This window comes from Nuphar pumila, chromosome 8, assembly GCF_984573655.1.
Source record: "Nuphar pumila chromosome 8, dmNupPumi1.hap1.1, whole genome shotgun sequence".
In the NCBI taxonomy this organism is placed as follows: Eukaryota; Viridiplantae; Streptophyta; class Magnoliopsida; order Nymphaeales; family Nymphaeaceae; genus Nuphar; species Nuphar pumila.
Genome location: NC_143256.1, coordinates 17376053 through 17393166, shown reverse-complemented (window position 1 = coordinate 17393166; position 17114 = coordinate 17376053). Strand labels below are relative to the sequence as shown.

At 38.9% G+C, this 17114-nt stretch overlaps 1 protein-coding gene across 1 annotated transcript in view; it reads right to left on the bottom strand.

The window, feature by feature from the left end:
• Positions 1-279: 279 nt before the first annotated feature.
• LOC149829693 (actin-interacting protein 1-2-like) overlaps positions 280-17114 on the bottom strand; it is a 35394-nt gene continuing 18559 nt past the window's right edge. Inside the window, exons 4-5 of the mRNA XM_090015254.1 lie at positions 3716-4123; positions 280-537 (exon numbers count right to left, since the gene is read on the bottom strand). Coding sequence (XP_089871380.1) covers positions 280-537; positions 3716-4123 — 666 coding nt within the window. The remainder of the gene's footprint in view (positions 538-3715; positions 4124-17114) is intronic.

Sequence of the window (17114 nt, the reverse complement as noted above, 5' to 3'; positions counted from 1 at the left end):
AGGTGTATGCATGGCTGATCAGACCGACAAAAGGAGAAGGAAAAAAAAAACACCCAATATAACCCAAAAAAGGCGAAAAACTCACATCAGCAAAATCATATCAAAACACGAGCCATTCTGCTATGTTCTTCTAGTCTTCAATCAAAGACAAACTGGAAAGGGTTTTCCTACAAACAAAACAGAGAATTCTTTTGACGAAGACTGCACAGAGCAAGAAATGTAAGGCCACACAACTTGCTTCCAAAACCAAATCAACCATCAATTGCAGTTACGATCCCGTTACTGCTGCACTAATCTCCACACACGAATGCATGCATCTTCACCAGAGCTTACAATAGTGCAATCATCATTGAAAACTAATCCATAAACACCTCCCAAGTGAGCACCCTTTATGGTTATACGACTTGAAGCTGGCTTATCAACTTCATATATAATTATGCTTGTGTCTAGAGATCCCGTAGCAACCATTGTGCTATCAGGAGACCAAGCCACACAATTTATACGAGCAGTATGGTACAACATGTTCTTAAGCTTAACCTGCAGAAGATAGTCAACTGGTTAGTGAGACAAATGTTCAGGAAGTTAAAAATCAAACCTTGGTAATTAACATTACATTTCTAAAAAGGATTAATGCGGAAGGGAAAGGAAGAAAGAGAGATGGACTATGCAAATGGGAACCAAAAAGTTAGAAGTATGAACAACTTAAATATAGTGACAAAATCTATCAAAAATAAAGAAAAAAGAAACATGGATGAAGCATGACAGCCTTCCACTACTTTAATGTGTGTAAAAAGAATTTAGGAAACAAAAAGAAAATTAAAAAACCATATAGGATTTACATTGTGCCTGATAAATTGAACCATGGCATTTTGCTATGTCACATGGGTGCGGGTGCGACACGGGTGCGGCGCAATTTCAAAAATTTTGGACACGGGGACTCAGCTATATATATATATATATATATATAATTCTAGTAAACAATTAAAATTAAGTAGCCAAAACTATGACCTTAATTTTTTCGAAAGTTTCAATTTGGCATTCCCATTTCTTTATGGTAGTTCTTAAGCTAGCTTTTCTAATACTTGTGAAACTAGTATTTTTTTAAACTGGAAAAGCATTTATTTAGCTATCTCAAATGGTTGGGTTACCTTTTATCGTGTTTTATACATATTTTTACATAAGTTGTGACTTGTGAAACAGTCACACAGACTGTGCACACAGTCTGTGCAATGCAGACTGTGACTGTGTAGACTGTGCACAGTCACACAGACTGTGTGCAATGACTGTGCAGTTGCAGTTGCACAGTCTGTGACTGTGCAACTGCATGCATTGCACAGTCTGGTTATATATTAAAAAAAAAGATATATAAAATTTTTTTTTTTTTGTTTTTTGTCTTAAAAATGGATATTTTTGGACTCGGTCAAAGTTGACCGAGTCCAAAATGTGGACGGACGCGGCCTGGACTCGTTGATCGAGTCCGACTCGGCATTGACCGAGTCCGGGCCGAGTCCAAAGCCGCACCCGTGTCCGCACCCGTGTCGGGGCGTGTCGACTCGGGTGCGGCACCTCCCTAGCCAAGTCCGTGTGACATAGGCATTTTGTAGTCTAGGAAAACAAGGGTAATTATAATACCGCACACAAGGCCATAAATGCTTAAGAATTTTCAAGGTTTTTGGATCTAGAATGCCATTGACATACAATAGAATGAATGTCTACTACATTTTTCATAACAGGGATATTGCGCCGAATCAATTCATTCTAGGTCTTGATTGCTTTGTCACCTTCTCATGAAAATTCAGAACATGCAATTAATAGCAAAGTACACCATTATTATCAAAACTGGTATTTGTCTTATGCACCACAATTTGCTTTGTAATCCCATTGTTGCTTAAAGCTAAACTTATGGTCCCCAATAGTAATATTCCTGCTTATTGCTGATCTCCAATCTTTACTGGGCTCCTCCTTTTCCCAGTTCCTTCAACTTGCTTCATGTCAAATTTTTTGTGTTCTGTAATTTCAGACAGCTTGTAACATGCCCATTCTATCCCTGACAGTGCTCATCTTTCTGTTTAATTAACTCTTAAGGACAAGATGTAAGGATACGTGGCATTTCTTCAATATGTGTTTTTATTTTTGCTTTACGTAACATGCATTAGTATTGTATCATTGTCATCAATGGCTCGGGTAATTGATTTGTAGTACCAGTTGGAGTCACACTATCTCAACCGGGCCATATTCAGGCAAACCTAGCTTGACTAATAAAAAAAAATTAACTCAATCCTAGTGAGGATTAATCTATTATGAGAGATCATCCCATGTGATTAATGAGTTGGGACATCAACCTGTTGTAGTTGGAATATTCATTTTCTCTTTTTTATTTCATTGAGTCAAATTGAAATGACAAAAATTGACACAGAATTAGAGCAGCCATGACGAAGTGATCTATTAATCTCATCTTCATGCTTTTTCCTCTAATCTTCTAACCTCTTTCTTCTCTATGGATTTAATATTTTTCAGAAGATTTCTTTGTTTTGAATGTTAAATTTTAAAACACTTACTGGAATCATAGGCATATCTGACTGTTAGCTTTGAACAAATCTGGAATCTAACTTGTTTTTTGGTCCCATAGGCTTGGGTGAAGGGGATAAATGGATTGGTACGTGGAAATGGTAGCTCTATCTCAGCTGGTGGTGTGGTTGGCTGGAACCAAATAATCAAATCTTCAAGGGAGTACGACCTTGCAAAGGGGGGTGATTGAATTGGTAATTAAGTTTATGGTTCAAATCAAGCTTGCAAAGGGGTCAAGCTGAGGTTCCAGACTGACTTATGGTCCAGGGATGTAACTCTTGCTGAAAGATATCCACCGTTTTTTCACATAAACAGAGATAACAGCATACTTGTAAGTGAATGTTGGAAAGGAAGAGCTAGTTAGTTCACTGAATTCAGAAGGAATTTCAAGGAGCAAGAGGTAGAAGATTGGTTTTGGTTATGGCTATTGGATTTTTAGGCCCATGGAAAATTTCCGACAGCGAGAATTCCTTATATGGAAATGTGACGGATGTGTTATGTTCTCTATAGCTTCATTTAGCCATGCTTTTGGCTGTAAAGATGTAGACCACTTTCCAAATGACACCGTCCAGGGTTTCCATCCCTCTCCTACAGCCAAGATATTTGTGTGGCTCTTAGCACTTGATAAGGTTAATAACCAGTGCAAATTGAAAGACAAAAGTTTCCAGCTTGCAAGTACTTGCTACTTCTGTTTCGATGAGAACGAAACAATTGAGCATTTGTTTTGGTTTTATCCAGCATTTCAGTGGTTGTTCAAACAAGCTTTGGATTGTGCCAATAAAATGGCCAGATGGGGATTTAGCTTGGATTGGTCGGAATAGGACTGGTGGTTAAGAATCTTAATTTGATCTATTCTGTAAGCTTGTTGAAAGATTTCTTATCCCCTGGCTTAAATTATTTCTCTTAGACAAAAAAAAGGATTTACATGGTTTGCAAAGTGTTATAATGTGCATCTCCCTCGCATACTGTTTGTAGACTCTGTACATACACCAATTCTTGTTTTCTTTTTGTTATGTGTGTGTGCTTGTGTTCAAGGATTGATACACACACACACACACACACACACACACACACACATATATATATATATATATATATATATATATATATATATATATAGAGAGAGAGAGAGAGAGAGAGATGGTACCTCTCGAGTGACATGGTCCCATACAACAGCTTCTCGATTGAGATCACCAGAAATAAACATAGAGGCATCTGGGGAGAAACGAATGGCGTTAATAGCACCACGATGCTTCTCAAGGACTGACTCTTCAGTGAGAGTGTCCCCATTGACAGAATAGACGTGGAGTTTCCCATCTTGGCCACCAACAATGGCCTCACTTCCATCAGGTGAAATTGCAGATGCCGTCACAGCAAACCCAAGATTCAGAGTTGACAACACTTTGGATCCACGAAGCATGATTACTTCGGAATCAGTTGAAAGCAATGCCAGCTCGGGCTTATCAAGTGCAATATTTAAGTCCTTTGGTTGTGCACCAATATCAATTTGTTCTTCATCACCACACTGATTAGCATGCAGCGGAATTCTCCTTACCTGTAAAATTTTGGGAAAAGGATCATCTCTTGTAGCAAAAGCAAGTTGAACATATTGTACATAGCTACAGTTGTTGTACAGTCAGCAAAATATAAGCCCCACAGCAGGATATCATCAATTGGAATTTGGCAGGTAGATTAAGAAATTGTTCCTTATTAAAGGAATATGCTATTCATCAGACTTGGTGAGCAATACTACCGTGTATTGAACTTTTATAATTGGCTGGAAAGCTTTCCAGACAAGAATATATGGACTATCTCTGATATTTACTATCCAAACATCAAAGAAGAGGACCAAATATTTGGAGAACACCTGATAAAATCATCAAATTGGACTAGGACAATATAACTTAAAAACGAGGAGAAAATCTCCAACCGAATAGCCTTTGGAAATCTTTCACATATTATTGCCATTAGACATACTAGCGAGCACAGACATGCTCCCAGTCTATGTCACAGGGACTCACCAAAGAGGCCTCTGCACCCACGTCGACGCGACGCGGGTGTGGCACCCAATTCGGTCAACCCGCACCCAAGGTTATCATTGTCCAAAATGGACTTGGTTAACTTTGTCCATTAAAAAAAGGGACAGGGCTCGATAATGGGTAACGTTACCTCGAGCACCCCCCTCCCCCCCCCCCAATTAAAAAAAAAAGGGGTACCTCGAGAAGGGGTAAAGAGGGATGGGGCTTGAGAATGGGGTACCACGAGAAAGGGTAAAGGGGTGGTGTTAAAATATATATATATATATATATATATATATATATATATATATATATATATACCCTCCCGCACCCCCACACCCAAGTTCTTTTAAAGTGCAGCATCGCCGCCCCCGCATCTGCACCCGTACCTATGTGACATAGCTCCCAGTTTATCCAATACATATATGCACATGTATGAATACAAATTGTAGTTAGTTGCCTGTTTATAGAGAGCGTGAGAGAGGTTGACTATACCATGCACGTGCGAAAATCAAATTCCACTTGTACAACTTACATAATGAATAACAAATAGTGTCAACTGTCACATACAAATCAATTCCTTATGCTGTGAACATTGGATCAAGAGAATTTCTGCTCATGACATTTTATATGTCAAAATTACAATTGGCACGGTAACAATGTCAGAACAAAACAATATCCATAGTGCTATGATTAGGCCAATGAAGCACTGCTCGTCATATTATATCATTACATGGCAAGGTGTACCTTTCAAAAGGTATATGTGTAATTAGGTTAACCTAAAGTTAGACATAACATACAAGAGAGTTGACTGCGACATCACCCACCATATGAGGCACTTTACAGCCCTGTGGTACCTCCTGTTATCTCTTCTCTATTCTTCGTCTTCACCACATGAACATAAAGTTGAATTACTTGCTTAAAAGATGTAGTACTGCTCATTTCAAGCATGGGCGTGAACAAATCTCAATTCATTTTTTATTTCTTCTCAAGGAGTATTGAAAATGATATTACTTGCATATTTTGGTCAAACTATTTCAATGGAATATTATATAGAATTTCAAAGGCTATTTAAGTTTCTAATTCAAGAATTTGACATCAAGAAATTGGTCTCATTTACGTACCTCTTAGAGATTGAAGTTACAAGAACAACAAAGAGTATATTTATCTTTTAGAGAGAATATGTTGGAAGATACTGTTATTAGTCAGTTTGGAGCCTTGTGAATTAACTAACATATGTGTTATCCGATTAGCCTGATTAATCAATTCATGCACAATGAAATGATACTGAGATGGGCCATGAATATTCAAAAAATTGAAGGCTACTCATCAAAAAGGAATCTTCTATGCCAATTCCTTTGAAGTACAAAATAGATGACCTGCATGTATGTGCATAAAAGAACCGCCTCTGGTTTTATTTTCTTTGAGAGTGAATTCCGTACCATTGAATAGAAAAGAGACAAATGATCATAAGCTTAAATGTTGAAGCCACATTATAAAGCCATGTCTTTTGGGCCATTTGAAAAGAATTCATGTAAAAGCAATATTACAAAAGGCAGAGATTCAGGTGAAACTTCTAGGAAGCTTTATGGTGATAAATAATATCTATGAAAAGAAGCAACCATATATTGGTGACCTGCCACTTTAATAAGAAAGAGTTGCATTCAAGATGTTTAGCACTTCAAAATTTCTGAACAGAATTGCAAATTCTCCAAGAGAGTTCAAGGCTTGACTTCATAAATCAATTCGATAGATATCTTTGCAACACCTCAAGATGGAGCATTGTTGCCTATCTCAATTAGGGGTGGCAATCGGGTCGGGTTGGCAGGTCGACCCGGCGGGTTGGCTGGTCAGCATACCTCAACCCGACCCGTTTATTAAACGGGTCGGCTGTGGCAAACACGAACCCGACCCGTTTATTAAACGGGTAACCCGACACGACCCGCCAACCCGTTTATAAACGGGTTGGGTCGGGTAAACGGATTGGCAGGTTAGCAGGTTGACCCGCCCGCCTAACCCGTTTATTAAACGGGTCAGCTGGGTTGGCATACCCCTAACACGAACCCGACCCGTTTAATAAACGGGTTAGGCGTGAAAAGATACTGTCATTTAGTATAAAGTCTGGATCTCAGGATCCAGACCCAATTCCTTTCATTTTAAACACATGCTCATTAATGTTTCATTAATGACATGCTATAATTTTATCATAACATGTAATGGGTATTTTCGTACCCTAGCTATTGTATCTGTGTGTATTTAATCAGAGAAGCAAAAATGAATACCCTGATTAGGGATTTTTGCTGCAGCCTCGTTCTCTCTCCCCATGCTGTGTTGTTGCTTGTAGATGAAGAAAGGAACCCATGATTTCTATCATGGTATCAGAGCAGCAGGTTCAATATTGAAGATCGGTTCCTTCTATGACTGATTTGTCTCCTTCTAAGGTACCTGTTTTCTCATTTTTCCTATCGATTTCTCTTGTATTTAAATCTGCAGTCTGGACTGAAATCTCTTCTTCGTACTCTCCTCTTTCTTTTTGCTCTTTTGAAATACATCATTAATCTGCTTATTGTCTTCTTCAAGTACCTCCTTTTGATTCCCCTTTTTTATTTAAGCCAACGTGTTTCTCTTATTTCCAAAATCCAAAACTGAAATTTGGTCACGTTGGCATATTTCCTCCTTCTTTCATTCCCTGTTGTTCTTCTGTCATATCTACTACTTCTTTCACATTGCTGCACGTGATCTTACCCATCCATAAGCAAAATAATCAAGCAAGATCAATTTTTTTGATCTATGTGTGATTACAAGAGTTGAAAAGGATCACTCCAAACTCATTTGCATATTGACGTCAGATCAGATTGTGATCTGCACGCCCAGATCTATCTTGATTGAAATAATTTCATCTTCGAATTCATTTTCATCTCTGTTTTGCCTGTTTTCTGTTCCTGTTCCTCTAGAATTCATACCACAAGAAGAAAAGAATGGTGAGAAAGATCTTTCTATTACCTATGTTAGAAATCCTGAGTATGTATCCTGGATGAAGTGAGATCAGGCGTTGGTTGCCTATATCACTTCTACATTGTCACAAGAAGTGCTTGTGGCAATTCCAGATGACTGCTCTGTTAAAATGTAAAATTGTGCAAATGTTTCATATTTACTGACAAAAATGATAAACTTTCTCCTCGTGTGATTCCCTGTGCCTTTTTAGGATATGCTGAAAACCAGAAAGGTTATAGATGTTTTGACTTCAAAAATAATAAACTATATGTGTCTAGAAATGTTTCCTTTCTTGAAAAGGAGAGCTTCTTTGATTTTAGAAAATTAAAAGACGTCACTGAGTACTCCTTTTTGCTAGATCTAATATCAACATCTGATGAATATGACCTTGATTGTAACTTTGATGATGATCAAAGAATTATTGATCTTAATGTTGAAAATGAAGAAGTTCATAGAGATACTAGTATTCAACATTCCAGGCGACAAAAGTCTAATCCTCCATGTGCACTTGAAAAATATTCTAACATTCCAACTAGACAATCATCCCGAATCTCGAGGCCTCCAGGAAAGTTTATATCAGTGGCGGAGCCAGGGGTGGGCATGGGTGGGCGGCCGCCCACCCTAAAATTTGAAATCGAGTCGACTCATGACTCGGAAAACCGAGTCGAATCGGGACTCGTGAAACCGAGTCGACCGAGACCCGGGCTCTCGATGAGTCTAGAGCCTGCCAAAAGAGGCGAGGGGTAAAACCCTAGCCAGTTTTCTAAAGCTCTGCCCCTCCGTTCCAGCGTTCCCCTTCAGTCACAGGCAAGACGGCAACCCCATTCGCCGGCAACCCTTGTGCTCTGCAGTGCCGCCGGCCTCCCTTCGGTGAACCCGCGGTGGCGGTGCCCCCCTCCGAGCTTCTCCCTCTCGGCTGCAATCTCCGGCGACGCGAGGCACCGGTGTCGCAGTCAGTCGGACCTTTGCCAATCTCTGGCAACCATCGCTAGCAGTTTGAAGAAGACCCTCTTATCTCCTAAATTTGAGGGTGGGTTTTGTTCATGTTCAGTGGCTCTAGTGATACAGTATCCAGTTATCCATTCTACAGGAGCAATACAGGCCAATCCTTCAATTTGGTTCTTGATCCTTTCTTTTTGGGGCACAACTGAACGTGGGTCTAGTTTCTTTCCTCCTTTTTGGGCGCAACCTCATTGGAAGAGTCAATCTTGCTATCCTTTCTTGGTCATCGTGCGTGCATAGGACTCTCCTTTTGTGCCTGCTGCTAAAACAAGGTATGGATGTCTATCAATGTAACGAAGGCAACGGATAACGTATCTTTATCTACCAGATAGTTGGTGAGTGAATTGCTTGTTCTCGATTGTCTAGGATTCTTGTAGTGAGTAACTGTGGCCATTGACAGATTTTAATAATTGGGCGTCTGTATTTTTTGTCTAACAGGCATTTTTATACTCTTTTTGCTTGAATTCTGCATATGGTGCATGTTGGTCATCATCGGTGTCATAAAAAATGTATTCATTTTTTAGCTTAAAGCTTTTTCGGGGTTCTACGGCCAATCTTGGTGGTCAGAGGCGGAGCTGGGGGGGGCGGGGGCAGGAATGGGCTGTAGCCCAGTCCTGCCTCTCGAAACAGTTAATTTTTTTTTTTTTTAAAAGCCCAGTCCTAGCCCAGCTCAGCCCTGACTGCAGCAAATAGTTTGATTTGTCCATATAAAATAGATTTTTATTAATAATTGTAGCCATTTTTTATTTTATCTCAATTTTTTTTTTCGGGGGCGCTGCCCCCGAGCCCCCGACTATCACGCCATTTTTTTTTTTGCTACACCCCTGTTTGCCCATCCCCCACGTCAATCCTAGCTACGCCACTGGTTTGTATCATACGAGTCTTTCTCACCCACATATAGGGCAGTTATTGCATTAATTCACTCATATGAAGAACCATCCACATATTTTCAAGCAAAAACTGATATCAAATGGATAGAAGCCATGAAAACTGAATTAGATGCACTTGAAAAGGCTTCTACATGGAATATTCAAGATCTTCCTTCAGGGAAGAAAACTATAGGATGTCGATGGGTTTATAAAATTAAAACCAAGAGTGATGGTACTCTTGAAAGATATAAAGCCCGTTTAGTAGCCAAAGGTTATGCCCAAGAATATGGGATTGATTATGAAGAAACCTTTGCTCCGATGGCTCGTATGACTACTGTCCGAACCTTAATTGCCTTAGCTTCTATCAAAAAATGGTCTATTTTTCAAATGGATGTCAAAAATGTTTTTTTAAATGGAAAGCTAGTTGAAGAAGTATACATGGAACCCCCTTCTGGTCTAAGTATTCCTAAGGGTAAAGTCCTTCGCTTAGAAAAAACTCTTTACGGACTTAAACAAGCACCAAAAGCTTGGTATGATAGGTTTAGTCGTGTTATGATTGATATTGGTTTTCAATTCTGTTTAACTGACACTGCTTTGTTTATTAAGAATTCTGATGCAGGGATCATTGTGCTTCTTCTCTATGTGGATGATATGATCATCACCGGAAGCGATAAACAGGGAGTTGAAACAATCAAAACACTTCTTAAATCTCATTTTGAAATGACTGATTTGGGCTTGTTGAGATACTTTTTAGGCATTGAAGTTGCTTATTCTCCTAGAGGATATTTATTATCTCAGACTAAATTTGCTTTTGATATTGTTTTCAGGTCTGGTATTACTGATGATAAGAAAGTTGACACTCCAGAAGTTGTTAATGTTAAAATGAAGATTGATGAGGGAGAACTTCTTGCAGACCCTACTCCTTATAGACAGCTTGTCGGGGCACTTTCCTATCTATCCATTACCAGACCAGATATAGCACATGCTGTTCATACAGCAAGTCAATTTCAACATGCTCCTACTTCTGTTCATATGGGAGCAGTCATGCGTATTATCATATATATCAAGTCCTCTCTTTCACAAGGACTTTTCTTATCTTCCTCCTCTTCTCTTGATTTAATTGCATATACTGATGCTGATTGGGGAGGTGATCCCAATAACAGACACTCAACCACTGGCTTTTGTGTCTTTTTAGGGGAATCATTGATCTCGTGGAGGTGTAAAAAGCAGCAGAAGGTATCTCTCTCATCCACCGAAGCTGAATACAGAGCCATGGCAACCATGACCATGGAAGTAGTTTGGCTCCGACGACTGCTTGCTGACATGGGAGCTGAAGCAACAAAGGCTTCACAAATGTGTTGTGACAACAAAAGTGCGATCTACATTGCCAGTAACAGAACATTCCACGAACGCACCAAACACATCGAAATGGATTGTCACTACGTCAGAGAGGAATATCTACACGGGATAATTGATCTGCCATATGTCACTTCAGAATATCAGTTAGCAGACTTCTTTACAAAGCCTCTCGCTGCTCCCCGATTTCACTTTCTCTTAGACAAACTTTCGCTCATTGTACCGTAAGTTTGAGGGGGAGTGTTAAAATGTAAAACTGTACACATATGTATATATAATAATATTATATTATTATTATATATATATATAAATACATTTTTCATTTCTTTTTTTTCTGTATTTTTTTCCTTTATTTTTATTTTTTGTCTTTATGTCATCTAGTTCAGTTTGAACTAGAATGGCTGTTGCTAGTCAAGTCCTGTCCAGACTTGACTAGCAATAGAGCTGTTGGACTGACACATTCCAACAGCTCTAAATAGAGCTGTTGGACTGTGTCCAACAGCTCTATTGAGTCCTCTTTCAGCTGTGTATATAAAGGGGTGCAGCCCCTCTTGTATTTCATTCCAATGCTTCTTAAGCAATTGGTTTTTCATATCAATAAATAATACATTTTTGTTTTTATTTTGTTTCCGGTTATACCCTTTTTAAGGGTTATGCTTTAGTGTCATTCTTGACACTTGCCCTTGTTAATCTAAGCTCGTGTTTCGAAGATCCCCATTTCATTTCATGCTCAACAATGCAATTATGGCATCGACTGGTTCAGACATATTCTCAAGTTTCTCAGGCCAGAGTATTATTTTTAAAGAAAGAGTTTCAAATGCTAAGAAAGGACTCCATGACTATTATGGAGTATTTGAACAAAATGAAGACTATTACAGATCAATTGGCCATTGTGGGATGCCCTGTTAGTGACAAAGATATGGTGCGACAAACTTTGAGTAGGCTGGGGTCGGACTATCATATGATGGTTACTTCCTTATTGTGTTTGCCAGATTTACCTACATTTGAAGATCTTCGTGTCAAGCTTTTACAGTATGAGATGACGTTGAAAGGATTTTCTGAAGATACTCATGCTCATGTTGGAGCACACAATGTTCTTGCCACAGGAGTTGCCTATGGGCGAGGACGTGGTAGGTATGATTTTCGAGACAAATGGGGTCAAGAAAGAAATGGACAAGGAAGTCGTGGAATACTACCTACACCCAATGTTCCTCCCAATGGGCAAAGGCAAAGGACAATACCTACCTGCATTCTCTGGAACAAAAAGGGACACATAAAGGCAAATTGCTGGTTTAACCCGCAAAATAGAGGAAAGCAATTGGAGACAAGAAAGGGAACAGATACATTGAAAAATAGTGGAGAAGTCAAAGAGTTACTATTATTTGCCTTGGCTGAATTGAATATCAAACAGAATAATCAAGGTACTTGGTATGTTGATTCGGGTGCAGCCACTCATGTCACTGGTGATGCTGGTAAGCTCCTAAATCTTGTTTCTTATGTTGGTAGAAATAGTATAGTCACTGGAGATGGGTCTCACCACCATATTTTGCACATTGAAAATTTTGTAATCCCCATGTCCAACTATTCTCTTGCACTTTCAAATGTCATTCATGCTCCTAATATCAAGAAAAATATTGTTTCTGTCTCTAAACTTGTAGATGGCATTAATGCTTCAGTTGAGTTTACTCTTTTTTCTGTTTGTGTTAAGGACCTTCAAACGAGAGAAACATTCACTGAAGGAAAACGTCAAGGAAATATGTACGTGTTCCAAGAGAATCCTTCCTCTCGTGTTCAACTTGTTGATTCCATCTTGAAGCTCACATCATCATCTTCAGTTTCTATTGAGAGTGTTTTTAATCTTTCTGAATGTATTGAGTCGAATCTTTGGCATGGTCATCTGGGTCATTGTAGTAGTCGCTTTATTGATAAGCTTGTTTCAAGTAGTCTTATTCCCAAGTCAAGTCTAGACTTAAGTGTCGATAATAAAAAGTGTTCTAGTTGTCTTCAGTGTAAGAGTCATGTTCTTCCTTTTCATTCCATTAATAAAAGAGCTTCAAGACCATTTGAAATTATGTGTTCTGATGTTTGGGGCCCGGCTCCAGTTCCTTCCATGTATGGCACTAGATATTATCTCATATTTGTTGACAGTTATTCTCGATATACATGGATCTTCTTTATGAAAAGTAAATCTAAAACCTTCAAGTTATTTCAGAATTTTCATTCTTTTGTTCAAAACCAATTCTCTCAGAATATTATTTGTTTCCAATGTGATGGAGGGGGTGAATTCTCTTCAAATGACTTCATAAATTTCCTCCAAACAAATGGAATAAGTAGATATGTGTCTTGCCCTTACACACCTCAACAGAATGGGATTACTCAACGGAAGCATTGTCATATTGTCAAGAGTGCAATGAGCATGATGCATGATAGTAACCTTCCAGTTACCTTCTGGGCAGAGGCTTTTCACACAACTGTCTATGTCATAAATTGATTGCCTATGAACATCTTAGAGAACAAATCACCCTATTTCTCTTTGCATGGTGTGCATCCAAATTATCACGATTTGCGTGTATTCGGGTGTATGTTATGTTCATGTTGACAGTTCAATGCGGCACAAGTTTCAGGATAAGGCCTTAAAGTGCAGATTTGTGGGGTATGCTGATGATTACAAAGGCTACAAATGCTATGATCCCGTGAGCAAGCGCATAAAAATATCCAGAAATGTTGTGTTTGACGAATCAAATTTTGGTCATAATGCTAGCACTCCTCCTGAAATTGAAGTTTATCACCCTTGGTTGAACTCAGATCTCTTTTCTAGTATTGATAATGTATGTTCTTCTTAATGTAATCAAAGAGACTAGGGAAACGTATCTACTGTTGCGCAAAGAACTCAAGAAAGTGTAACGTCTGAATCACTATTGGCCCCCGAAAGGTATAAAGGCATTGGTTACTCTCGACGTGAGAAGGAGATACCTCCCAGCTTTAATCAGGAGCATAATTCTCCTTATGTTTCCACTCAATCACTTGCTCACAGAAGGTCTACCCGACCTCGGCATCCTATTGATAGGTGGGTCAGTTATGAGAACTTCACGATGGATTTTCAACTTTTCTTAACCTCTTTGGGCAAGGAAGATCAACCGACAACATTTTATCAAGCAATAAATTCTAAGAGATGAATTGAAGCTATGAACAACAAAATGGCGGCTCTTCATGAGTCTGGCACTTGGGATATTGTTCCCAGACCACATAATCGGAATGTGGTTGGGTCAAAATGGGTCTATAAGATAAAGTATAAGCTAGATGGTGCTATCGAGCGATATAAGGCAAGGCTGGTTGCCAAAGGATTCACACAGGAGCAAGGACAAGACTATGATGAGACCTTTATTCTAGTTGTGAAAATGGGAACTATCCGCATCATAGTATCATTGGCTGTTGAGCACCAGTGGACTCTCAACCAATTGGATGTGAAGAATGCGTTTCTACATGGAACTCCGAAGGAAGAAGTATACATGGAGCAGCCCACTGGGTATGCAAAAGGGAACTCTAAAGAATACGTGTGCAGGTTAAAGATAGCTATATATGGTCTAAAGCAGGCATCTCAATCTTGGTTTGACAGTTTCGCTCTTGAAGTAGAAAAATATGGGTTTAGTCGGTCTCTTCTTGACCATTCTCTTTTCATATTTAAATGCAAATATATAATTACCCTGTTATTGATATATGTTGATGACATTATCATTACAGGTAACTCTAATGAACATATTGAACAGGTTAAAGAACTTTTGAATCATAAATTCAAGATGAAGGATCTTGGTAAACTGCGATACTTTCTTGGAGTAGAAGTTGACAGGACTCCTTAAGGCATGACGCTTACTCAGCATAAGTATACCATTGATGTTCTTAGCAAGGCAGGTATGACAGATTGTAAGCCCCTCAGCACACCCAATGTACTTCATCAGAAACTCAGTTGCTAAGATGGAGATTTGTACGAGGATCCTACAGGATATCGCAGGATAGTAGGAATGCTTCAATATCTTACCTTCACTCGGCCTGACATTGTCTATTCTGTCAATCAGGTATCTCAGTTCATGCATGAACCACATATTGGGCATATGATAAACTAGACCATCTCCAAGAGTTCCTTTTAAATATCGAAGGATTCTCTTGACAACATTCATATGCTTTGTTCGTGGGTCATGCATGAATTGTGAAACTTGATTCACTGCATACACAATGTCTGGTCTAGTGAAGGTGAGATATTGGAACATACCCACAAGACTCCGATATTTCTTGGAATCTTCATATGCTTCCCCATCCCGGGATCCGAGTTTATGATTAAGGACACTAGGGGTGGATAGAGGTTTATAATCCTTCATGCCTGCCTTATCCAACAAATCCAAAGTATATTTGTGTTGGGTTAGTGAAGTGTTTCATCCTGTCGATCCACCTCAACCCCTAAGAAATAACGCAAAACCCCCAAATCTTTCATCTTAAACTGTTGACTCAATAAGATCTTGGTAGCTTCTATGTGTTCATCGGAGTTCCCAGTAATAATAATATCATCCACATATATAAGAATTAATGTCCGTACCTGACAATCTCGAAAAATAAAAAGTGAATGATCAAGATGAGATCGAACCCATGTCTCTGAACTTCAATAGAGAAACTATCAAACCATGAGCGGGAGGCCTGCTTTAGCCCATAGATGGCTCTTCGTAGCTTGCAAACATGCGTGTTGGGGCTATGTTTGGTATAACTAGAGGGTTGCTCCATATACACCTCTTCCTTGAGAGTGCCATGCAAAAAATACATTTTTGACATCAAGTTGACTTAGAGTCCATCCATACTGAACTGACAAGGACAGAACTAATCGAATAGTTTCCATCTTGATCACAGAACTAAATGTTTCGGCATAATCTTGCCCGTATTCTTGAGTGAACCCTTTCGCTACTAGCCTCACCTTATAGCGTTCAATGGAATGATCGAGTTTATACTTGATTTTATAGACCTATTTAGATCCTACAACATTCTTGTTCGATGGTCTAGGAACAATCTCCCAAGTCCCACACTCATGTAAAGCTTTCATTTCCTCATTCATGACCTCAACCCATTTGATTGACATAGATGCTTGTGAGAAACTGATAGGTTCATCATGCTTTTCAATCTGGGAGATGAACAATTGTAAGTCTGTAGAGAAGTTGTCATAACTTACCCATTTTTCAATAGGATGGTGAATCCTCTCAAGCCTCCTGGGTTGCACAATAGGTCGTTGAACTTTGTCTTTGTTTCACTGCACATAGGTAATCCCTTAAAACTTTATAACATCTGAAATGACAGGCATAGTAATATCTTGTGTGTTTGTCGACATTTTCTTTTCTGGGTGTACAACTATACTATTTTGTTCTGCAGATAGTGTATGACATGAGGGTACGTCATGCATCACAATTTGATCAAGCACCTCAGCAACAAGCCATGGCTGATAACTTTTAGCATCCTTACAGTGTCCCTCTGTACTTCCTGAATCATCAGTATGAGTCTCGTCAAACACGACATTCCATGAAACTCTGATGCGACTGGTAGTGGAGTCATAGCAGTGATATCCTCTATATTGATCAACATATCCAACAAACCTACACCCGCATGCCTTTTTCTGAAACTTATCACGTTAAGAACTGTCAATATGAACATAGCATATGCAGCCAAACACTCGCAACTCATTATAGTCAGGATGAACCCCAAATAGTGTAAATAGCGTAAAATAAGGGGATTGATCTGCTAACAATTTCATTGGCAGTCGATTTATGACATAGACAGCTGAATGAAAAACTTTCATCCACAAGTTTAAAGGAATGTGAGTGTTATGCAACATACTCAGCGCACTCTCTACAATGTGCCAGTATTTTCTTTCAGTCGCACCATTTTGTTGTGGTGTGTGTGGACAAGATATTCGACGACCTATTCCATTATTTTAGAGAAATTCAGTAAATTCCTTTGATAAGTACTCTCATCCACCGTCACAATGAAAATATTGAATTTTAGTTGAAAATTGATTACAAACTAAAGCACAGAATGAGCAAAAAAGCTTGAAAACTTCAGATTTATATTTGATAAAATAAATACAGGTGTATCTAGAGTAACTATCAATGAAAGTAATGTAATAATGATTGCCCAATAAAGAAGACTGCGGGGCATGTCTCCAGACATCATAATAGACAATTTCAAAAAGCACAAAATCTCTTTGATTTATTGAATGAAATGGAAGAACATGACTTTTACATAATTGACAACGGAAACAAAGAAGAAAATCAGC